We start from the raw sequence: 26,211 nt of genomic DNA, 5'->3' as shown, positions 1-26,211 counted from the left end.
TGGGACTAGCTTAGATCAAAATCTTGGTCAGTGTGGCCCAGTTGGACTGAAGGACCTGTTTCCCTGTGGTATGTCTCAATTACTTGATTTCGCCAATGAAAGGCAGATGGATGCCTGTGGGGGAACTAAATTTGAGAAACTTGAGACCAAAAGCTGATTCTACCAAGTAGTAGTGATCTCTCCCCTCCTATTTGCTTCTGAAACCTGGTCTTTCATAGCCAGCACTTCCTTGGAATCTCTGGCCAGTAAGTACATAAAGTGGAGGAGGAGCATGCAAGTATCAGGACCACTCCACTAAATGTACATCCCCTTGCTCCCATCTATGGAAGAGCTTGTGGTTCCCTGATTGGCTTCGTTAACCATCTCAGAACCAACAAAAGTAGATTGGAAGCAAAGCATTCTCAATTCTGAGTAAATGTCACCATATGAGTCCAATTTCAACAGAAGATGCCGAATGTATTAGGTACTGAGTGTAGATTGTGAAGTTAACAGTGCATTGTATTGTGCAACACATCCATTCACGAATCTGAACTGCAAGATTGAAGCTATCCTTGAGCTTGGTGGTACAGTTTATAGGTGGAGATGGAACAGAATCTGTCCACACTGTTGTTAGTATACAGGGAATTGAGTAAGGGGCTGAAGATATATCCTTGAGGATGAACAGTGTTCAGAATGTCACATGATATATAAGATCAAGTGAGACATAGGCAGAGTGAAAGTACACTGTCTTTTTCCCAGGATGGAGAGCTGAAAACAGGAGGCATAAGTTTAAGATCAGGGATGAAAGGTTTGAAAGGGTTATCAGAGGCAACTTCATGCAAAGGTGGTGCATATTTGGAATGAAATAGAGGTTGAGCTGGGCACAAATTTAAATCAGCATCACCGGCATATGTGGTGAAATTTGTCGTCTTTGCAGCAGTACACTGCAATACATAATAGTGCAAAAATACAAATAAAAAAATAGCAAGGTAGTGTTCATGGCTTCAGTGCCCATTCGGAAATTGGATGGCATCTAGACAAATGCACAGATATGTTGTTTTTTATTTTGAGATACAGTGCACTAAAAGGGCCTTCTGGCCCAATGAGCCCACGCTGCCCAATCACATCCATGCAACCAATTGATCTACTAACCCATGCATCTTTGGACTGTGGGAGAATACAGGAGCACCAAACTCCTTACAGAGAGCAGCGGGAAAATAACCTGGGTCACCAGTGCTGTAACAACATTACGGCATAACTGCTACTTTACCATTGCCGATTGAGGACAAAGGGGCAAATGTGGGATTTATTTTCTGGGCAACACATTTAGGATGGGCTAATTGGACCACAGAGTTTGTTTCCATGCTGGGTGACTCTGTGACAGACTCGGTGAGCTGAAGTGCCTGTTTCCATGTCGTACAATTCAATGACTCTACGGCCCTGATCACTGTGACTGTACCTGCAAAGTGCTTCTTGGGCTGTGAATGTCTGCGTTTGTGAGAACATAATGAAAGTCTGTTTCTTGTTCATTGGGGACTAGGGAAGCAAGAGCCTGAATGATCTCCTGTTCCAATATTTCATTATGGTTTCATCAGAGTAACAGCACTAAAAGTAAATGCAGGGTTTTGTTTGCCTGAAGCCTATTTTGTGTTTTCCTGCAGCAATAATCTTTTCATTTTGAAATAGTTTCTAAGATAAAATCTGTGTGAGAGGCTCACTGTGCAACATTAGTCTATGACAGTTGGCTTTCTCCAGTTCATTGTGTGACAGCGCTAACCTTTATAAGACTGTACTTGACTGAAATTTGGTACTGAAGTTAGCTTTGTAAATAGGGCTTCCTGCAAGAAAAATGCAGCCAAATTAGATAACTTGGCATTTTGCTTATTTTGAGAGGCTGACCTACAAATCTGCAACTGACAGAAACAATCAACATACTGTAAATTGAATCTTCATACCTTGTTTAATAAAGTAATTCTTTTAGTAAACTTAAGCTAATATTTATTGGAAATACTTCTGTTTTTTATGTGATTGGAAGTCAGATGGAACTGGGTCCATTGTTTATCATGTATACTAATAATCTGGATGATAGTGTGGTAAATTGGATCCACTGGATCCTAGACTTCCTACTGGATAGCCGACAAGTGGTAAGGATGGGCTCCCTCACCCCTGCCCCTCTAACCCTCAGCACAGCTGCCCCGCAGGGTTGTGTCCTGAGTCCCCCCCCCCCCAATCCCTTTACACCCACGATTCTACTGCCACACACAGCTTCAATCTGCTGATCAAGTTTGCAGGTGACATGACATTGATCGGCCTTACTTCTAGCAGTGATGGCACAGTGGTGCCAGGATGACAACTTCTCCCTCAATGTCCAAAAAACAAAAGAGCTGATCATGGATTTCAGGAGGAATGGAGACAGACTTGCCCCGATCAACATCAATGTGTCTGCAGTTGAGAGGGTGAATAGTTTCAAGTTCCCTGGTTTACACATCACTGAAGAACTCACCTGAACTGTACACACCAGCTATGTGGCAACAAAAGCACAACAGTGTCTCTTCCACCTCAGAAGTTCAGCATGAGCCCCCAAATCCTCAAAGCTACTACAGGGGCACTGTTGAGAGAATCCTGACTGGCTGTATCAGTGTCTGGTATGGGAACTGCACCAAATTTAATTGTTGGGTATGGGCAGCCTAGTGTTTCTGTGGATGTGAACTTCATCCATTGAGGAGATTTACAGCAACAGGTGCATAAAGAAAGCCTGGAAGATCATTGGAGACACCAGTCACCCCGACCATAAACTGTTTCAGCTGTTTCCATCTGGTAAATGGTAATGCAGAATTAAAGCCAGGTCCAACAGGCTATGGGACAGCTTCTTTCTATAAGCCATTAGATCTATAAATTTACATGTCTGTACTTTGCAAAGGAGTCATAATGCAAAGGTTTTTGCTTTCTCACATTGTGGGATGTTTGTAAGATTTAAATAAATTCAATTCAAATTTTGCAGATGAAACCCAAGATTGAGGGTGTAGTGGAAAGTGAGGAAGACTATTAAAGCTTGCAGTAGAATCTGGACCAATTGGAAAAATGGGCTGGAAAATGGTAGATGGAGTTTAGGCAAGTGTGAAGTTTTGCTCTTTGGGAGGACCAACCAGAGTAGGACTGTAGATGAGTAATAAGGCACTGGAGAGTGCAGTAGAACAGTGGGATCTGGTAGTACAGATCCATTATTCCTTGGAAGTGATGTCACGAGCAGATAAGGTCGTAAAGAAAGCCTTTGGCACATTGGCCTTCATAAACCTATGGAGTACAAGAAATGGGATGTTAAGTTGAAATTGTATAAGGCACCTTATTTGGAGTATTGTGTGCAGTTTTGGTCAACTCCCTAAAAGGAAAATATAAATAAGATTGACAGAGTGCAGAGAAAGCTTACAAAAATGTTGCTAGGACTTGGGCGCCCGAGTTATTGGGAAAGGTTGAATAGGTTACGACTTTATTCCCTAAAATGTAGAAGATAGGAAAGAATTTGATAGAGGTACAATACACAAAATTTTGCTTCATCCCACCCCCTCCCAAGTTTCACCTATTCCCTGGTGTTTCTCTCTCCTCACCCCCACCTTTCAAATCTATTCCTCAGCTTTTTTTCTCCAATCCTGCCGAAGGGTTTTGACCTGTAACATTGACTGTGCTTTTTTTCCATAGATGCTGCCTGGCCTGCTGAGTTTCTCCAGCATTTTGTTTGTGTTGCTGTGAAATAAATTATTCTGCATCAACATCTAACACTGTCTAAGGATGTGCTGGGGGCAGCCCACAGGTATCACCATGCTTCTGCCGCCAACAATGCATACCCACAATTTACCAACCATAATTAATGCATTTAGAGTGGGGTAGAAAACTGGAGCACCCAGAGGGAACTCACAAGGTCACAGGGAAAATGTGCAGTCTCCTTACAGATAACAGTGGGGAATTGAGCCCTGATCTTACAGCCGGTGCTAATTACTATACTGCCTTATGTTGAGGGGTAGATGTGTTCCTGTACAAGACCACTCCTATACATTCCCCAGAACACTTCACTTCTATACTAGACCAGAACAAAAGCTAAGAAATACAACAAATCCGCTATCACAAATTTTAGAGGCTCTTCGATACCCAAAGCTTAGTGGGAATGAGTAAAGTGGGTGTTAACAGTTTGTAAGAAAGTAGCCTTTTGCATATCTAAGCTACGTAACACAAACAGGAACTTAGTAAGACAAAATGGTGTTAGTGTAGGATGTGGAAATGTTTAGAGAAAGTACAAACAAACCAGTCAACAGCAATGTTTTGAGAATTAGGTGTGAGTAGCAGCCTACAGCCTTGAGAGTAGTAATGTAGAAAAACAAGTTTGTCTGGGAAACTGTTAGAGTGAAGGGTTTTGAAGGTATAAAAGGGACAATTTCTTTATGCATATGGGAATCCTATCTTAGGCTGGTTTGTGACTAGTGCTAAAAGTTGGAGATAGAGACAAGGACATCGAGATGGAGAGACTGAGAAAGCTGTTGGACACTTGCAGTTTGCTCCAACAGTACATTGTGTAGCATGGGTTAGTAATTGCTTGATAAGTATTAATCTCTCTTTTTTATTTTATTCATTTACTTTCTGTATTTTATTCTTTATATAAATCTAATCAAGTAATTTAGAGTCGCAGAAAAATAAGCACAAAAACAGGCCCTTCACCCCGTCTAGTCAGTACCAATCAGCCAGTACTCTAACCATGCCAGCAACTTTCCTGTAACACCATGTGCTCTTAACTTGGTAAGCAGTCTCATGTGTGGCACCTTGTCAAAAGCCTTCTGAAAGTCCAAATATACAACATCCACTGCATCCCCTTTATCTATCCTATTTGTAATCTCCTCAAAGAATTCCAACAAGTTCATCAGGCAAGTTTTTCTTATGGAAACCATGCTGACTTTGTCCTATCTTGTCCTGTGTAACGAAGTACTCCATAACATCATCCTTACCAATTGACTCCAACATCTTCCCAACCACTGAGTTCAAACTAACTGGTCTATAATTTCCTTTCTGCTCCCTTTCTCCTTTCTTAAAAAGTCGAGTTACATTAACAATTTTCCAGTCCTCTGAACCATGCCGGAGGTCCAATGCTTTTTGAAAGATCATTACTAATGCCTCCATAATTTCTACTGCTACCTCTTTCAGAACCCTAAGGTGCAGCTCATCTAGTCCAAGTGATTTATGCACCTTTAGGTTGTTCAGCTTTTTGAGCACCTTCTCCCTTGTAATTGTAACTGCATTCACATCTCTTCCCTCACACCCTTCAACATCTGGCACACTGCTTGTGTCTTCCACAGTGAAGACTGATACAAAATACTCATTTAGTTCATCTGCCATCTCCTTGTCCCCCATTATTATTTCTCCAGCCTCAGTTTCTAGCAGTCCTAAATCAACTCTCATCTCTCTTTTATTTTTTCATTTGCTTGAAAAAGCTTTTCTATCCACCTTGATATTGTCTGCTAGCTTGCTTTCATATTTCATCTTTTGCCTCCTAATGATTCTTTTATTCTTTTTAGTTTTAAAAGCTTCCCAATCCTCTAACCACTAATTTTTTGCTTTGTTATAAGCCCTCTCTTTTGCTTTTACATTAGTTTTGACTTCCCTTGCCAGCCACGGTTGTATTATTTTGCTATTTGAGTATTTCTTTGTGTTTGGAATACATCTGCCCTGCACCTTCATCATTGTTCCCAGAAACTCAAGCCAATACTTCTCTACTGTCATCCCTGCCAGCATCTCCTTCCAATTTACTTTGGCCAACTCCTGTCTGATATCACTGGAATTTCCTTTACTCCACTGAGATATTGCTATGTCGAACTTTACTTTCTCTCTATTAAATTTCTTTGAACTCAATCATATTGTAATCACTGTCCCTTAATGGTTCCTTTATCTTAAGCTTCCTAATCATGGGTGTTCATTACATAATACCCAATCCAGTATAGCTGATCCCCTAGTAGGCTCAATGACAAACTGCTCTAAAAAGCCATCCCATCAGCATTCAACAAAGTCACTGTCTTGAGATCTGTTATGAAACTGATTTTTGCAATCAACCTGCAATTTGAAATCTCCCATGATGATCATAACATTATCCTTTTGACATGCCTTTTCTATTTCCCATTGTCCACATCCCAAGTACTGTTGGGAGGCCTGTATATAACTGCCATCTGGGACCTTTTACCGCTGCAGTTCTTTAACTCAACCCACAAGGACTCTACATCTTCCGATCCTATGTCACACCTTTCTACAGGTTTAATGCCATGTTTGTAAAAGCAGAGCCGTGCCACCCCCCTCTGCCTGCCTTCCTATCCCTACGATACAATGTGTAACCTTGCACATTTAACTCCCATCTACAACCATCCTTCAGTCACAATTCAGTGATGGCCACAACATTATACCTACTAATGTGTAATAGTGGAACAAGATCATCCACCTTATTTCTTATACTCTGTGTACTGAGATATAACCCTTTGAGTACTTCATTTGCAACACATACTGATTTTGCTTCCCTAATGCACAGATACTCAGACTACTGGCTGCACTTTTGTCCAGTCATCTGCCTGCCCTTCTTGACAGTCTGACTGCACGCTATCTTTGTTTTTTTTTACCATCTGTCCTATTCGGAGTCCTTTCACTCTAGTTCCCACCCATCTGCCAAATTAGCTTAAACTCTCCCTAACAGCTCTAACAAAATGCCTGCAAGAATATTGGTCCCTCTGGGGTTCAGATGCATCCTGTCATTTTTGTACAGACCATTCCTTCCCCACAAAAGATCCCAATGAGCCAAGAACCTGAAGTCCTGCCCCTGTACCAGCTTCTCAGCCATACATTTCTCCGCTACATCATCCTGTTTCTATCCTCAGTGGCGCAAGACACAGGTAGCATCCAAGAGTTACTACATTAGAGGTCCTGCTTCTCAACTTTCTGCCTAGCCCTCTGAATTTTCTCTTCAGGACCTCTGCTTTTCCTTCCTATGTCATCAGTACCAATATGTACCAAGGCATCTGGCTGCTCTCCCTCACCCCTCAAAAATATCCTTCCTATGTCATTGGTACCAATATGTACCAAGACATCTGGCTGCTCTCCCTCACCCCTCAAAAATACTGTGGATGCAATTCGAGATGTCCCTGACCCTGACACCTGGGTGGCAACAAACCATTCAGGTGTGCCGTTCATTTCCACAGAATCTCCTGTCTGTTCCTCTGACTATTGAGTCGCCTATCACTACTGCTTCCCACTTCTTCCTCTTTCCTTTCTGCACCGCGGACCCACGCTCAGTGCCAGTAGTCTAGTCTCTGTGGCATACCATTTGCATATTGTTGTGATCATGAAGGAAATAGCCACAAGGGTGATCTGCACTTATTGCCTATTTACATTTACATTTCTCCTGGTAGTCAACCAGCTACTCACCTCTTGCAGCTTAGGGGTGACTACTTTCCTGTAACTCTGATCTATTTTTTCCTCACTGTCCAGTACAAGACAAAGGTAATCCAGCTGCTGCTCCATGTCTAACACAGTCTTCAAGGAGTTGCAGCTGGGTGCACTTCACCCAGATGTAGTTCCCTGGGAAACTCTCCAGGACTCCAACATCTGGCATGAAGAACACTCAATAGCCATTTACTACACTAGGTACAGTAAGAGAAAATAAAGGGAACCTTAACAGAAACTTACTCAGAGCCAACATCTCTTTCGAGCCGAAGCCACCTATAAGTCAAAGCCTGACACTCCTACCCTCACCACTGGCCTACTCCCAATGGCTGCCCCTTCTGTACTTTTATTTATTTCATTTCAAGCTAAAATTAAGGCTTTGTCCCCACATGGAGCACAGCAAATAAGCCCCAGAGTGAAAGAGAACTGATGTAAGAGCAATGGAAAGGCGATCCCCTTCACATTCCTGTTGTGTGCTTGGATAGGTTTTTCTGTTTCTCTGATCCACTGATTACAAAATGAGCCCGAGCTGTAGTTAGATTATTTTTACTAAATTATAGGCTACAAGCCCAAATTGAAATTAAGAGGATGGACTGAACATTATGCTGAAAAAGAACATTTGGCAACAATTTCCATTTACCCAGAAAAATATTATCAGTAACTTATTATTGGTAAAAGGAAGGAAATATAAATTACCAGGATTTGGCTCTTGTGAACTAAAATTTAACATCTTGATTTCCAGGCTTTTTGCCTTGCTCCAATCATCATTTCCATGGTGAATTACAATTTTGAGAGGCCTATCGGTAGCTTTGGAAAGATTCTGTTTTGCAACGATAAGTACTTGAAAATGGGACAGGGAGTGGTAAAGGTTTTTGAAGGAAATGAAATAGTATTTCTTTCTAACACAAGTAAAATGCTGGAGGAACTCAGCAGGTTATACAGTATCTGTGGAGAATAACGTGTTGGGGAGAGTACAAGCTGGAAATTGGGTTCTGAAACTTTTTTATGCCATAGACTCCTACCATTAACCAAGGGGTCTGGACCCTAGGTTAGGAACCCCTGAGAAAGAAGATGATAGGTGAGACCAGGTGAGGGTGAATTTAGTGAGAAACTGGGTGGTGGTAGGTGAAAAAGATAAAGTGCTAATGAAAAACATACTTGAGCAATTCCTCTTTCTGACTCTTTTGATGGAGAGAGAGAGCCTGTCGATCCTCGAGATGGGGGGGGGGGGGCTTGGAGAAGCACCATGGAAATTGTAACATCGGCACAGCAAGTTGCTGGTTTCCACTCTCGTTGTTGCAGGGGTAACTCCTCTCTCAGTAGCTGGAGAGAGAACCTGTCTAAGATACCGAATTGCTAGGTTATGGACTAGTTTTGATGGACTCCAGTTCAAGGTCTCTGGGGGCTTTTGCTGTTGCTTGCACGGTGGGGAGTGACTTTGGTGCTTCTACTGGCTTGAAGGGGGGAGTTGATGCTTTTGCTGCTCCTTGTGAAAAGGGTGGGTTGGGTGCTTTGGGGCTTTGATATTCTATCATTCATTCCATGAGGTCTTTTATTTCATGAATGTCTGTGAAGAGTATGTTAAATGATCTTTTGAATCTTTGAAAGAATCTGATAGGAGAGGGGAGTCACCATGGAAGAAAGAAAAGGAGGAGGGGTGCCAGATGGAGCTGATAGACAGTTGAGGAAAAAAGGAGTAAGAAGGGATCCAGAATAAGGGAATGGAAAAGGATAGGAGGAAGGAGGGGGAAGAAATTACTGGAAGTTGGAGAAGTCAATGATGCTATCAGTAGGAAGCTACCAGACAGAATGTGGAATGTTGCTCGTCCAGCCTGAGAGTGGCTTCGTCATGGCAGTAAAGCAGGCCATGGTCCAACATATTGGAATGGGAATGGGAAGTGGAATTAAAATGGTTGGCCAGCAGGAAATCAGGCTTGTTGTGGACTAACACCATAAGTTGGTACTTCAAGATTGTGTTTATTGCCACTGTTATATACAAATCATACTGTACTTCCCCATTCTAGCTTTGTGTGCAATATAATTGATGTTCAATTAATGTCATCTCTGCCCCAAAGGAAGTAATCTCAGCAGTGACATCAAATCAAAGCCAGATTTGCAGTCTTGAACTTAATGCAGGAAAGCAGAACAGAAACTTAATATCAAAAGTTTCTAGAGTGTCATCCTTGGACATGTCACAAGACTGGGGCCAGTGTTCGGGAAGTATTAAAAGCTTTGATAAACACAAGAGATTCTGCGTGTGCTGGAAATACAGAGCAACACACACAAAATGTTAGAGGAGCTCATAAGGACAGAAAGAATCAATGCACCGGAATGAACAGTCAACTTTTCTGACCAAGACCCTGAATCAGGACTGGAAAGGAAAGGGGAATAGGCCAGAAGAAGAAAGTGGGGTAGGGGGTTTGGACGGGAGGGGAAGGATTACAAATTGACAGGTGATAGGTGAAGCCAGGTGAGGGGGGAGGTAAATAGGTGGGGGAGAGTGTTGATGAAGTGAGAAGCTGAGAGGTGATAGGTGGAAAACGTGAAGGATGAAGAAGATAAGGGAGGAGACTGGACCGTGGGAGAAAGAAATGAAGGGCCTCTGCTTAAAACATTGTCTATTTACTCCCTCTTCATAGATGTTGGGTTCCTCCAGCATTTTGTTTGAGTTTCTTAAAATCTTTGAATTATTTTTAGAAAGAGAAATAATTAAAGTGGGATCTACACCTGGCAAGGTTGATGTCAGGTTATAACACAGAATAATCATGTAGATAAAAGAGGCTGTGGATGCCGGGATCTGGAGCAAAAATAAAAATGCTGTGGGAACTCAATGGGTCAGGCAGCATCTGTGCAGGGAAATGGACAGTCAGCTTTTTCAGATCAAGAACCTTCATCTGGATGGAAGAACAGAGGGGAGAGAGCACGTATGAACAGGCGGGGCAGGGAGGGGTTAGAGCAAAAGCTGGTAGATGATGAGAGCTGATAGGCAATGGAGGAGGGGAGAGTGGGAATAGTGACAGGGTGGGATGGGAGGTGCTACGTAGAAGTGACGGTAGAATCTGATAGGAGAGTCAGGTGAGCATGGAATAAGTGAGGGAGGTGAGAAGGGCAGATGGGATCTGTGGGGAGAGTGTGTGGGTGATGGGCAGATAAGGGGAAGATGGGGAAAGACTAATCATGTGCTACATGTGATGGGTCTGATGGCTTATCTTCTTGTTCTGACTTTATGTTCTCAGTTTCTAAGGTTTTGTGCAATAATATTAAAATCTTACGCAACTCCAGCAGATGAAGCAATGTGTTCTTCAAATATTACTGTCAATTTTTTTCAGGAAATTTTAGGTTATGTTCACCTATATGCACAGTGATTTCATATTTTCTATTGCTTTCCAATTAGATAAAATATATTTTTTTAGATTAGACAATGAACAATAGACAATAGAATCAGGAGTAGGGCGTTCGGCCCTTTGAGCCAGCATTGCCATTCAATGTGATCATGGCTGATCATCCACAGTCAGTAACCCATTCCTGCCTTCTCCCCATATCCCTTGACTCCACTATCTTTAAGATCTCTATCTAAATCTTTCTTGAAAGCTTCCAGAAAATTGGCCTCCACTGCCTTCTGAGGCAGAGCATTCTAACGATCCACAACTCTCTGGGTGAAAAAGTTTTTCCTCAACTCTGTTTTAAATGGCCTACCCCTTATTCTTAAACTGTGGCCTCTGGTTCTGGACTCCCCCAACATCGGGAACGTGTTTTCTGCCTTTAGTGTGTCCAATCCCTTAATAATCTTATACGTTTCAATCAGATCCCCTTTCATCCTTCTAAATTCCAATGTATACAAGCCCAGTCGCTCCAATCTTTCAACATATGACAGTCCCGCCACCCTGGGAATCAACCTCGTGAACCTACGCTACACTCCCTCAATAGCAAGAAGGTCCTTCCTCAAATTTGGAGACCAGAACTGAACACACTACTCCAGGTGTGGTCTCACCAGAGCCCTGTACAACTGCAGAAGGACCTCTTTGCTCCTGTACTCAACTCCCCTTGTTATGAAGTCCAACATGCCATTAGCTGTACCTGCATGCTTACTTTCAGTGACTGATGAACAAGGACACCTAGATCTCATTGTACTTCCCCTTTTCCTAATGTGACTCCATTTAGATAGTAATCTGCCTTCCTGTTCTTGCCAACAAAGTGGATAACCTCGCATTTATCCACATTAAGCTGCATCTGCCCACACACGCAACCTATCCAAGTCATCCTGCATTCTCCAACATCCTCCACATATTTTACACTGCCACCCAGCTTTGTGTCATCTGTAAATTTGCTAATGTTATTTTTAATCCCCTTCATCTAAATCATTAATGTATATTGTAAATAGCTGTGGTCCCAGCACTGAGCCTTGTGGTATCCCGCTAGTCACTGCCTGCCATTCTGAAAAGGATCCATTAATCCTACTTTTTTGTTTCCTGTCTGCCAGCCAATTTTCTATCCATGTCAGTACCCTACCCCCAATACTGTGTGCTCTAATTTTACCCACTTATCTCCTACGTGGGACCTTATCAAAGGCTTTCTGAAAGTCCAGGTACACTACATCCACTTTTACATTAAAAGGGATATCCTGTTACTGCTATCCAAATGTGCCGTTATTTCATCTTTTATAATTGACTCCAGCATTTTCCCCACCACTGATGTCAAGCTAACTAGTCTATAATTCCCTGCTTTCTCTCTCCCTCCTTTCTTAAAAAGTGGGATAACATTAGCTACCCTCCAATCCTCAGGAACTGATCCTGAATCTATAGAACATTGGAAAATGATTACCAATGTGTCCATGATTTCTAGAGCCACCTCCTTAAGTACCCTGGGATGCAGACCATCAGGCCCTGGGGATTTATCAGCCTTCAGTCCCATCAGTCTACCCAACACCATTTTCTGCCTAATATGAATTTCCTTCAGCTCCTCCATTACCCCAGGTCCTCTGGCCACTATTACATCTGGGAGGTTGTCTGTGTCTTCCCTAGTGAAGACAGATCCAAAGTACCTGTTTAACTCAACACACACAAAATGCTGGTGGAACACAGCAGGCCAGGCAGCATCTATAAGGAGAAGCACTGTCGACGTTTCGGGCCAAGACCCTTCATACCTGTTCAATTCTTCTGCCATTTCCTTGTTCCCCATAATAAATTCATCTGTTTCTGCCTTCAAGGGCCCAATTTAGGTCTTAACTAATTTTTTCCTCTTCACATACCTAAAGAAACTTTTATTATCGTTCTTTAAATTGACAAAGCTTGAAAGAAATGAAAGATTTAAATAATGCTTGCCACAGTATAGTAACAGTTAGTGTGACGCTATTACAACCCACCGGTGTTTTGAGTTCAATTCTGGCATTCTGTAAGGAGTCTGTATATCCTCCCCATGGAACATGTGGGTTTCCTCTGGGTGCTCCAGTTTCCTCCCACGGTCCAAAAACCTACTGGTAGTAGGTTAATTAGTCATTGTAAGTTGTCCCATGATTAGGCTCGGGTTAAATCTAGTTTGCTCGGGATTGCTGGGCAGCATGGTTAGAAAGGGCTATTCCATGCCTTGTCTCTACGTAAAACATGTTGATTCTCTCTGCATTAGTTAAATCTGTGCAGGGCCAAACACCTCAGTGATGCTCAAAGATAAAGATTCGCTTCATTGTGATGTACAGCAAAAATGTGTTGTCATTGGGATAAATCTGAAAGATTGCACAGAGGTTTCATATGTTGGCATTAGAGATGCAGCCTAGATGAAACCAAAGTCATTCCTATTTTTTCTTCAATCCTGGATACGCAGTTACTCTGGTCCTGATGAAGGGTCTTGGCCCAAAACATTGGCTGTTTACTCTTTTATGGATGCTGCCTGGCCTGCTGAGTTCCTCGAGCATTTTGTGTGTGCCACTCTGTTCCTTATCCATTTGCTGCAGTTTCTTCCAAAGACATAGCGAGCATTGCTCATTTATCTACATCAGGGGTTCAGAGGTTCATTTATTATCAAAGTACACAACTCTTAAATTCTTCTACTGCAGATAGCAATGAAACCAAGAAAGTAAAGCATGATCATTAACCCCAAAATCCCTCCTCCCCTCAAAAAGAAACAAACAAAAACGGAACAGGCACTTCAACCCCCAAATCCCCCTCCCCTGCACCTGAAAAACGAGGAAGATCAGGCAAAAAACACAGAATATTAAAAAAACTTGAAGAATGAAAAAAAAATCTGTAGTCCAAGTCCATATCCAAAACACAGAAAACCTGGGTAACATTCTCCAGGCACAATGGCAGGCCTTGCCCTCTCCTTAGCAGAGTAATCTCACCAGTCACAAAAAGGTAGTCCCCTCTCTCCATAGCAGAGTGATCTCAGCATGGTTCTCAACCTTTTTTATGCCATGGGCCCATCAGTTGTGAGTATCTAAGAAGGTCTGGATATGATTGTCTTTGAGTAATACAACTGGAAAACGTTACGATTAATAATTCTGATTCTGCAATTAAGTACAATATAGTCTTTTTACTTTCATTTGACACAAAGCAGTTCTTTGTTGCTAATGCTTTTGCCAATCATGTAGCCTGAAGCTATAGTGCAAGAGGACTTTTACTTGGAAAGTACCCAGAAAAGAATAGGCTGCATCCCAACAAATGCCAATTTTGCCTTAATGAAAAATGAAGGTCAACCCATGCTGCATCATCTACCTACAATCCTGAATCAGAGATAACCTTGCAGTTGTCGTCCTTCCTACCTGCAGGAAAGATATCAGTAAGATTGAAAAGAGAGGCCAACTCCATCGTCAAGGTAGCACTTCTACGGAGCCATGAAGAGTGGAGAAAACGTGGAAGATGATAGACAACTTGATGTCATACCATAGAGGCAAAAATGAGGGCCTTAAAACACACCTGGGGCACAATAGATAAGACGGCCAAAGACAGACAGAGATGGAGGACCTTCATCGCTGCCTTAAATAGCAACGGTGTAACAGACTACAAGACAGAGAAAATTTACAAGATATTGCTGGGACTAAAGGATCAGAGTTACAAAGTTTGAATGTTAGGACTCCATTCTCTGGAACATAAGAGAAAGCGGGGATATTTGATAGAGGTATACAAAATTATGAGGATAAATTCAAGCAGGCTCTTTAGTGACGTTGGTTGAGACTAGAACTAGAAGACATAGGTTTAGACTGAATGGTGAAATATTTAAGATGAACTTAAGTGGAAACTTCTTCACTCAGCTGCTGGTGTGAGTGTGGAATGAGCAGCCAGTGGAAGTGATGGATGTGCAGTCATTTAAGAGAAGTTTGGACAGGTATTTTGATGAGAGGGCTATGGAGGGTTACAGTCTAGCTGCAAGTAGATGGGACTAGGTAAAAGGCTGTGCCAGCACAAACAAGAGGGATTAAAGATCTGTTTCTTTGCTGTAGTACTTAGTGATTCTATGACACTACTCCCTAAATGTAGGAGGGATTATATAAAACAGATGAACTGTTCAAACTCACATACCATGCAACCATCACAAGTTACTGGTTTTCCAAGATTTGTATTAGGTTCAGATTTCTGAGTTATATTCACATGCTCATTGAAAGATTTAACAACCAATACACCTAAGGATGTGCTGGGAGCAGCCTGAAAGTGTTGCCGCACATCCAACACTGATGTTCCAGGCTCAACATAGAACATACCAAGCGATCAAGCAACAGCAAAGCAAGCCCCATTCCTCCCATCCACACACACACATCCACAGTCCTCTAACCCCAGCCAGGCTATCTTTGGCCTTCAGCAGACTCAAGGATTCAGACACTTCTGGACTTCCAATCAACCTTTGGGCTTCGATTTGGACTCCCATTCAACCTTTGCTAATGACCCTGGACTTGCCAGTAGCAATGAGTGTGGAGCCAAACTCCGGGTGTCAAACACCAGGCCTGAAGACTTTACCCGAGCACTAGGTCTCCTCTCAGTGTCCCCAAAACCATGAACCTGATGTTTGAAGAGTAATAACTGTTGCTGAATCTAATGGTGTAGTTCCTAATCCTTCCCATTGGCAGCAGCAAGAAGAAAGCATGGCCTGGACAGTGGAGAGGACCTTGATGATGGATGCTGCATTCTTTTGGCAGTGCCTCTTGTAAGTGTGCTTACTTGTGAGCTCATGGCACCCTTGGGAACCAAAAAGGTAACCTGAGCCCATTCTACAATGCATTCATCTGCAAATCAATAAAGAGTCCATGCCACTAGATAAAGAAGAGCAAGGCAGTTCTCCCCAAGTCTTTGGTAACGTTTATCCCTCAACCCTCATTGAAGAAGACCAAATACTGCAAATTCTGTAGGTAGGCAAAATAGTTCCAGAAATGTTGAATACTAATTTTAAGCATTATTCCTTCTATAAATAATTCTTCTATCTGTTCCCCTGACTTTTTCAATCTTAACTATAATACTTCCCCTCATCTTTCTGAATAGAGCAATAACAAATAATTTTAAACGTAATCTAATTACCAATACAAAGTTATTATTCCAGTAAACCTGCATTACATTCATTGAATGAAAAATAGATCATGGATCCAGTACCACAGGACAGAGCATAGCCAAGGCTCTTAATGCAATGACCACTTCCTTCTGTCTGGGGTATGGACAACACAGTAGCATAGCAGTTAGCGTAATGCTTTTTACAGCGCTAGTGATTCCGGATCTATTCCCACTGCTTTCTCTCAGAAGTCATACGTTCTCCCCATAACTGTGAGTTTCCCCAAGTGCTCTGGTTTCCTCCCATACTGCAAAGGCTAGCGGGTTAAAGTTAGTAAATTGTGGGCATGCAATTTTAGTGCCAGAAACAGTGACGTGTACAGTCTGCTGCAAGCATGTTCTTAGATGATGTGGGCCGTTTAAGCAAGTGATGCATTTCACCAGATGTTTTGATGTACATGTGAGAAATAAAGCTATTAAATGAAAACGAAAAAAGCCTCTAGATCACGGGTTATCAACCTTTTTTATGCCATGGACCCCCTACTATCAATCGAGGGGTCCACGGAGCCCAGGTTGGGAACCCTTGCCTTCATGATTACCTTTTGTGATATACAACAGCTTTACACGAATTGAGTACAAAGATACTTAAAGCTCCTTGTTCCTCCAAAACTTCCCATCTCTGAATTTAATTCGGAATTACTTCGATTCCAATTGGAGAACATCACACTATATTGAAACAACACACACAAAATGCTGGTGGAACGCAGCAGGCCAGGCAGCACCTATAGGGAGAAGCACTGTCGACATTTCGGGCCGAGACCCTTCGTCAGGACTAACTGAAAGGAAAGATAGTAAGAGATTTGAAAGTAAGAGGGGGAGGGGAAAATGCGAAATGATAGGAGAAGACCTGAAGGGGTGGGGTGAAGCTGAGAGCCAGAAAGGTGATTGGCAAAAGGGATACAGAGTTGGAGAAGGGAAAGGATCATGGGACGGGAGGCCTAGGGAGAAAGAAAGGGGGAGGGGAGCACCAGAGGGAGATGGAGAACAGGCAGGGTGATGGGCAGAGAGAGAAAAGAAAAAAGGGAGGGGGAAAAAAACTAAATAGATCAGAGATGGGGTAAGAAGGGGAGGAGGGGCATTAACGGAAGTTAGAGAAGTCAATGTTCATGCCATCAGGTTGGAGGCTACCCAGCCGGTATATAAGGTGTTATTCCTCCAACCTGATGGCATGAACATTGATTTCTCTAACTTCCGTTAATGCCTCTCCTCCCCTTCTTACCCCATCCCTGATATATTTAGTTTTTTTTCCCTCCTCCCTTTTTTCTTTTCTCTCTCTGCCCATCACTCTGCCTGTTCTCCCCCCCCCCCCCCTTTCTTTCTCCCTAGGCCTCCCGTCCCATGATCTTTTCCTTTCTCCAGCTCTGTATCCCTTTTGCCAATCAGCTGTCTGGCTCCCAGCTTTGCCCCACCCCCTCCGGTCTTCTCCTATCATTTCGCATTTTCCCTTCCCCCTCCTGCTTTCAAATCTCTTACTATCTTTCCTTTAAGTTAGTCCTGACGAAGGGTCTCTGCCCGAAATGTCGACAGTGCTTCTCCTTATAGATGCTGCCTGGCCTGCTGTGTTCCACCAGCATTTTGTGTGTGTGTTGTTTGAATTTCCAGCATCTGCAGATTTCCTTATGTTGACACTAAATTGAGGTTTCTCTTGCAACATAGCTTTTTTCTGTTACAACTTTGCAACTTTTTCGATTTTACACAATCAATTATGTCTAAGTGTCATATGAAAATTCTTCTATTTGTTCACTGTCTCTGGATTCCATGGGAACACAATGTCACATTTCCTTCATTGGAGTTGAAATGTCACAATATTAGTCTGAAGCTTTTCTGTTCTAATAATTCCCAATCACTTGTCACAAAATTATCTCCAATTCTACGGATTCCCATGTTTTGCTAATCTTGTTTGAAAGCTTATCAAAACCTTAAATTCATTCGTGTTGAACTATTTATGTCCTTAATCCCAAAGAATTTCATCCAGTTTAGTCAGACATGACTTCACAAATTCCACTCTTTGATCGATCGGTAAGTGTTAAGTCACTGCCACTGTGAAGATTGTTTTTAGTATCTTTGCAGAAGCTGATAAATTAGCTATGAGAAAGGGATTATTACTATCCAAGCGTGTTTATCAAGCAGGCAGACAAGGGCTCTTGACTGGGTTTGCACTGAAAGATAACAAAAGGAGAATTAAAATAACATCTCAGTATGGAGAATTAACAGTAATTGGTTCCCAGTTGAATCTTGAGTTATAGTTTAAAGCTTTACGCGTTCCCGTGGAACTCAGGAGATTCTGCAGACAACACACAAGATGCAAGAGGAACTCAGCAGGCCAGAACAGCATCTATGGAAAAGAGTGCAGTCGACGCATCTGGTTGAGACCCTTCATCAGGACTTCTCATTTCCTCTCCCCCACTTACCTCCCTCCTCACCTGAATCTACCCATCACCTGCCACCTTTTACTCCTCCCACTGCCCCCCACCTACTTAATCTGGTTTCTTCCCCTTTCCTTTCCAATCCTGATGAAGAGTCCCCACCCAAAACATCAACTGTTTTTTCATTTTCATAGATGCTGCCTGACTGACTGAGTTCCTCCAGTATTTTGTGTGTGGTGTAACTGATGGTATTGTGATTTAACAAAAACTGAGTCACACAGAAGCTGTAACTGGGAAATACTGTATAAGTCTTTATTCAGGCAGCAAAACTGCAGGAGGGAGAGTCCAAAGGAATCTCACTCTCCTCTAACAATGTTTTACGTTTCTTCAATGCAAAGATAATAATAAACAATGAATCTCCTGATGAAGGGTCTCGACCCGAAACACTCTTTTCCATAGATGTTACATGATCTGCTGAGTTCCTCCAGCATTATGTGTGTGTTACTTTGGATTTCCAGCATGTGCAGACTTTTTCATACTTATTTATAACAATTAACTCAATAGGACAGAATCCAAATGTTGCATTAAATTGTGTGCAAATTTTATTTTTTGAAGACTGGTTCTTATTTTTGTTAATCCATAATTATGCTATCCATAATATGTCATGCCTCCTGAATGATTTCTAACAGTGTAGGTGGTTCCTACAGATTACATAAACTGGATATGTGTTATTTTTAGTAAATTTTACCCATGCTATATTGACACCGGAAACATGGCCACACTTGTCTCTTTCGCGCCCCCCCCCCCCCCCAACTGCTTTCATCCTCTTAGCTATCCATTGCTAAAACTTGAAGCCTGTTTCTTTGGTACAGCTATTGGTCAACTCTTCTCGTATCTTCAGTTCAAGTTTAATTGTCATTCAACCATATATGCATACCCATGAATGCAGCCAAATGAGACAGTGTTACTCTAGGGTCAAGGTACAAAACAAAGTACCAACAGTCACACACAGCACAACGCACACAGAACAGTGGAGGAACTCAGCAGAGTCAGACAGTATCCATGGAAAAGAATAGATTAGTTGACATTTCGGGCTGAGACCCTTCTTCAGTACTGAAAAGGAAGGGGGAATATGCTAAAATTAAAAAGTGGGTGAGGGGAATAAAGCTAGCTGGAAGGTGATAGGTGAAGCCAGGTGAGTGGGAAAGGTCAAGGGCTGGAGAAGAAGGAGAGGAGAGTGGACCATAGGAGAATGGGAAGGAGGAGGAAACCCAGTAGGAACTAATAGGCAGGTGAGAAGAAGTAAAAGGTCAGAGTGGAGAATTAAGGAAGTGTTGCAGGGAGGGGGGTGGTGGTAGTTTGTTCAACAGAAGGGATAATCGATATTTATACCATCAGATGGAATATTAGTTGTTGCTCCTCCACCCTGAGTGTAGCATAAGAGGATGCCATGGTTCAACTCGTCAAATGGGAGTGGAAATAAGAATTAAAATGTTTGGCCACTGGGATGTCCCGCTTCAGGCATATGGAGCTCGATGAAGTGGTCTCCCAATTTACAACGTCTCCCCAATGTAGAGGAGGCTGCATGAGACACAGTGGACATAATAGACAAACCCTGCAGATTTGCGGCTGAAGTGCTGCCTCACCTGCAAGCACTGTTTGGGGTCTGAATGAAGGTGAGGAAAGAGGTGTATGGGCAGGTGTAGCACTTAGGCCGCGTGCAGGGATAAGTGCCTGGAGGAGATTCATGGGGAAGGGTAAATGGACAAGTGAGTCATGGAGGAAGCGATCCTTGCGGAAAACAGAGGTTGGGGGAGGTAAAGGTGTGTTTAGTGGTAGGATCCCTTTGGAAATGGCGGATGTTGCAGTGGGTAATGTGTTGGATGTGGAGGTTAATGAGGTGGTAGGTAAGGACAAGAGAGACTCAATCACTATTACAGTGGTGGGAAGATGGCATTAGTATGGATGTATGAGAAATGGAGTTGCTAAGAAAATTTTTAACATCCTTGAACACCTTCTATGCGATTTTCACTGATGCCACAAGAAGTTCTTCGCATTGCCTGTCATTGGTGACCTGTTTAATTTCTGAACCAACAAAAATGCCTTGCTTAATTTTGACATCAGTTATTCTGGGAAACATCTGTCTCAAATATCGAAATCCTTCACAGAAATTTATAGCCTTTCTAAAGCCTTTCCTGCCTTGCAGCATCTGCCCTGCCTAACCATGCTGAGGAATGCCTGGATAAGATAGAAAAGATTTCAGTTTATATTGTGGGCAACATTTTAATTGATTTAAATTATGAATTGAAATAAAAATATAGGGAGTTTCAAAAAAATTGGTGCGTGGTAAAGAAATGTCATGGTGACCTTCTTGATCAGCAGCCCAAAATCCAAAAGATGCACCCAGAAATAGTCAGGAAGCAAAATCTTTGTAGTCCAGTGTGATTCCATGTCCTCTTCTCATTGTTACCATCAGGTAGGAGGTACAGAAGCCTGAAGGCACGCACTCAGCAATTCAAGAACAGCTTCTTCCCCTTTGTCATCCGATTTCTGAATGGACATTGAATCCATGAACACCTCACTATTTTTTATATAATGTCTGTTTTTGCACTGTTTTTATTTTAAGTATTAAATATGCATATACACTTACTGTAATTGACTTCTTTATTTTTCTTATGTTACCATGTATTGCATTGTACTGCTGCCACTAATTTTACAAATTTCATGACTTATGCTGGTAATATTAAACCTGATTCTGATTCTGTTATTTTGTTTCAAGGATTCTGACTTTATTTTCCCTGCCCCAATCCAGCTTTAAGTTTCTTTCAATGCTCCTGAGCTTTAGTACTCAATACGAGCACATAAAATAAAGAGTTCTCTATGGATATGTCACAGGTATTATGCTTGTTGTAATGCTTTGACTTTCTTGGTTTTGGTCTGAGACGCTGGCAAGATTAAGAATGACTAAAACATTAAGTAATTCTCTGCCACGGATTTAATCCCGGTCTGTTAATGTATGAGTCATTTTGTGTTGAGAGTTTGCACCTGGCAGTTGTACATATTTAGGCTAAAGACTAACAGAAAGTACAGGGAACACTGCCGCAAAGAAAGCAGCATCCGTCATCAAGGACCACCACCCCCCGGTCCCAAGTTATATCCAGGCCATGCTCTCTTCTCACTGCTGCCATCAGGAAGGAGGTACTGGGTTCCACACCACCAGCTTCAAAAACAGTTCCAAGAATAGGCCTTGCACAGTGTACGGCAGGGGACTGAGGAGTGCGTTAGAGAATATTTACAAGAATGTTGCCTGGGCTGGAGGACCTAAGTTATGAGGAAAGATCGAATAAGTTTGGACTTTATTCCTTGGAATGTAAAGACTGAGGAGAGATTTGATAAAGGTATACAAAATTATCTGTGAATACAGACCAATAATTCATTGAAAATGGGTTCACAGGTAGATAGAGTTGTAAAGAAAGCTTTTGGCCTTCGTAAATCAAGGTATTGAACACAGAAGTTGGGATGTTACATTGAAATTGTATGAGATGCTAAGCCTAATTTGAAGTATTGTGTGCAGTTTTGGTCACCTACCTACAGGAAGAATGTAAACAAGGTTAAAAGGGAACAGGAAATTTACAAGGATGTTGCCAAGATTGGGGAAACTTGAGTTATAAAGATTGACTAGGTTTTGACTTGGAATGTAGAAGACTGAAGGGAAATTGATAAGAGGAATACAAAATTATGAGGGGTATAGATGGGTAAATGCAAAAAGGCTTTTTTCCTTAGGGTTGGGTGGGACTACAACCAGATGTCATGAATTAAGGGTGAAACGTGAAATGTTTAATGGGAATGTGAGGGGAAAATTCTTCACTCAGAGGGTAGTGAGAGTGTGGATCGAGCTGCCAGCACAAGTGGTGCATGGGACCTCGACTTCAGTGTTTACATGGGTACATGGATAGGAAGGGTAAGGAGGATGATACAGGTGCATTTCAATTGGATTAGGCAGATTAAATGGTTTGCACAGATTAGATGGGCTGAAAGGCCTTTTTCTGTGCTGTACTTTTATATGACTCTGTGACTGGTTCTGACCCTACAACCATCAGACTCCTGAACCAGTGTCACACACCTGAACATTGAACACAGCCTATGGATTCATTTTCAAAAACTCTATAACTCATGCTCTTGGTATTATTTATTTATTTTTAAACCATAGAATAAGAATTAGGATATTCAGCCCATCAAGTTTACTCCACCATTCCATCATGGCTAATTCATTATCCCTCTCAACCCCATTTAGGGTGGCACGATAGCATAGTGGTTAGCTCAACAATTCACAGTACCAGCGTCCAGGTTCAAATCCCGCTGCTGCCTCTGAGCAGTTTGTATGTCCTCCCTGTGACTATGTGGATTTCCTTTGGGTCTCCAGTTTGTTCCCGCAGTCCAGCGGGGGGATTGCTGGGTGGCATGCAGCTGATCCTGCTCTGTGTCTCAATTAATTAAAAAATAAATAAAAAATAATACTGCCTTCTCCCCATAACCTTTGACACCTTGACTAATCAAGAACCTATTCACCTCTGTTTTAAGTATACCCAATGACTTGGCCTTCACAGTCGTCTGTGGCAATGAATTCTGCAGATTCACCACCCTCTAGCTGAAAAATTCCTCCTCGTCTCTATTCCAAAGGGATGCCCCTTTATTCTCAGGCTGTGCACTCTGGTCTTGGACTCACCCACTACAGGAATCATCCTAAAAATACCCACTCTATCCAGGCTTTCCAACCTCTTCTGGATCCTCTTCAATGCCACCAATTCTTTTCTTGGATAACAGACCCAATACTTCAAGGATGCTCTGATCAAGGTTTGTGTTTGGGTTTTTGATCCTCCACAATATTCCGCGTGGGAATTTAAACTGGAGGTGACAGTGTTTTTTTTTACGAGGCCTAGATGTGAGCTCGACATCAACCTGGCACAGATGGAGATCGCACTTGGGAGTGGTCTATCACTGGATCGAGCTCGAGAACCTTGTTTCCAAGCCTGGCGCTGATCTCACTGTGCCACCAGCTGACCTGGTCTTAGAAACCTCAACATTACATACGTGATTTTATATTCTAGTCCTCACAAAATGAATACTAGCATTGCATTTGCCTTCCTCAGTGAGAACTCAGCCTGCAAGTTAGCCTTTGATGAATCCTGCACAAGATCTCCCAAGTCCCTTTACACCTCTAATTTTTGAACTTTCTCCCTATTTTGAAAATTGCCTATGCTTTTATTCCTTTACCAAAATACATGACCATACACTACACTCTAGTCCATTTGCCATTTCTTTGCCCATTCTCCCAATCTGTCTAAGTTCTTCTATAGTCTCTCTGCTTCTTCAACACTACCTACCCTCCACCTCTCATCGTCCACATAAAAACCTTTCAATGGTAATGGAAACCACATACAATCAGTGAACACTTTATTAGGTACCTCCTGTACCCAATAAAGTGGCTTCTGAGTGTATGTTTGTCGTCTTTTTCTGTAGCCCATCCAACCAAGGTTAGTGTGTTGTACATTCAGAGATGCTCTTCCGCACACAACTATGGTAACTTGTAGTTACTTGTGTTACTGTTGCTTTCCTGTCAGTTTGAACCAGTCTGGCCATTCTCCTGTTACCTTTCTCATTAACAAGGTGTTTTGCCCACAGAGCTGCCACTCACTGAATTTTTTTTTGGTTTTTTGCATCATTCCTTGTAAACACTGGTGACTGTTGAGTGTGAATATCCCAGGAGATCAGAAGTTTCTAAGATATTCAAACCACCCCATTGGCACCAGCAATCATTCTACAATCAAAGTCACTTAATTCACATTTCTTTCCTTTGCTGACATTTGGTCTGAACATCAACTGAGCCTCTTGGCCATTTATGCATTGAGTTGCTGCCACATGGTTGGCTGATTAGTTATTGCATTAATGAGTTGGTGTACATAATAAAGTAGCCATTGAGTTTAAACAAATTGCAAATCTATTTCCTTTAGTTTCATTACTGTCTTTGATTACTAAGGTTTGGATGCTTTTATTGTTTTACTCCTACAATAGAATATCCAGCACAGGAAATATGCAAAATGGAAAGCAGCCTATATCCACAACTGTTTGAAAAATGGCGAAACTCCCAAGTCTGGACCTATAGGGATGGAAAATGAATTTGGTAAGCATTAGATTTTTTTGTCTTTTAATACAAATGATTACTAGCAGACTGAGTGGCATGATTGCATAATGGTTAGTGTAATGGTAATGCTTTAACAGCATCTGTGATCAAGGTTCAATTCCCACCACTGTCTGAGTAGTTTGTATGTTGTCCCTATGCTTGCATTGGATAGCTCCAGATCTGTACTCACTGTAGTTTAGAAAAATGAAGGGGGAAATCTCATTGAAACCTGTTGAATGTTAGAACGAGTTGGAGAGGATGTTTCCTATAGTGGGTAAGTCTAGGATCAGAGACCAAGCCTCAGAATACAAGAATGTTCCCTTAGAACAGAGATGAAGATTAATTTCTTTAGCCAGAGGGTGGAGAATCTGTGGAATTCATTAACATAGACAGCTGTGGAGGCCAAGTCACTGGGTATATTTAAGCTGGAGGCTATGGGTTGTTGATTAATAAGGGCATCAGAATTTACAGGGAGAAGGCAGAATGGTGTTGAGAGGGACAATTAATCAGCCATTATAGAATGGCCTAATTCTGCTCCAGTTTCTTCCCACATTCTAAAGACATACAATTAAGTAAGGGTTAGTAATTTGTAGGTATGCTGTGTTGGAGCCGGCACATCATTGTTGCAAATGACATATTTCAGTGTATGTTTTGATGTATGTGTGAAAAATAAAATTAATCTTTAAAACAATATATTTAACTAGTACCGCTTGAAATGCATGCATGCGAAAAGACTCAGGACATAAAAAAACTGACATAATTTGAGCTCATTTTAATTCTCTGGTGCACAGAGTTCCGGTCATTGTAGCTGCTTTGCTCTTGAAAGATCCATCTCTGTGTACAAAGCAAATGAATCCACAATTCCTATGCTGCAAGCTTGCATGGTTGACTGGCACCTTTGGGAAACAGTTTGAATAAGGATGACCCTGTTGCCTTGTGGCAAGAGGTTTAATTTATTTCCCGCACATAAGGACAGGAAAGGCTGCTGGCTGTTATATCTATGTGGTTTCTTGCTTTGGCAGTCATAGATTGCCAGAGTGATAATAAGAATGGAGGAAATGGCTACATTTACAAGAGGTTGTAAACAAGAATTGAGGATTTTCTTAAATATTTCTGATATCTTCTGGCCATAGGGACAGACAGTTCAAATTCAGTCAAGTTTGTTGTCATTCAACCATACACGTGTACACAGCTGAAGTAAACATAATTTCTCTGGAGCCAAAGTGCAAAATGGAGTACACACAGCTCCTACAGTCACAAAATAATATTAGCACAAATCCCTGAATGGCACGGCTTGAAGATTAGCAGGTTGACATAAAGTGCAATGTGCATGTTTATGTAAGGCTGTTCCTAGAACATAGAACATTACAGTGGAGTACAGGGCCTTCTGACCCACAATTCTCAAACCAGCAGAATGGTCCTTTTCTAGAGGGGGTCATCATCTGTGAATGAATGCTGAGCTTCAGGAGGGACGTACACAGGGCTGGTGGGAATGTTGTAGGGGCGGAGGAGGAGGAAAATCCACCTAGCTGGCCATATCAACCAAATCAACCCCATCGATAAATGGGTGACAGATGTTGGAGCTGCATTGCCGACACAGCAGTGATAAAAATTAGCAAGGGTCAAAGATGATGGGGTAATTTTCTTTTGCTTCCTGAGTAAGGAAAGGCATTGGTGAACTTTCTTGGCCATGACG

General features: G+C 42.0%; 1 protein-coding gene across 1 annotated transcript in view; it reads left to right on the top strand.

Moving 5' to 3' along the window:
* Positions 1-26,211, top strand: part of vta1 (vesicle (multivesicular body) trafficking 1) — a 306,723-nt gene that overhangs the window by 180,469 nt on the left and 100,043 nt on the right. The window contains exon 5 of the mRNA XM_059985541.1: positions 24,407-24,515. Coding sequence (XP_059841524.1) covers positions 24,407-24,515 — 109 coding nt within the window. The remainder of the gene's footprint in view (positions 1-24,406; positions 24,516-26,211) is intronic.

Source organism: Hypanus sabinus, chromosome 12, assembly GCF_030144855.1.
Source record: "Hypanus sabinus isolate sHypSab1 chromosome 12, sHypSab1.hap1, whole genome shotgun sequence".
NCBI lineage: Eukaryota > Metazoa > Chordata > Chondrichthyes > Myliobatiformes > Dasyatidae > Hypanus > Hypanus sabinus.
Note: the sequence above shows the minus strand (reverse complement) of the source record. Positions and strands in the feature narration are given on the sequence as shown.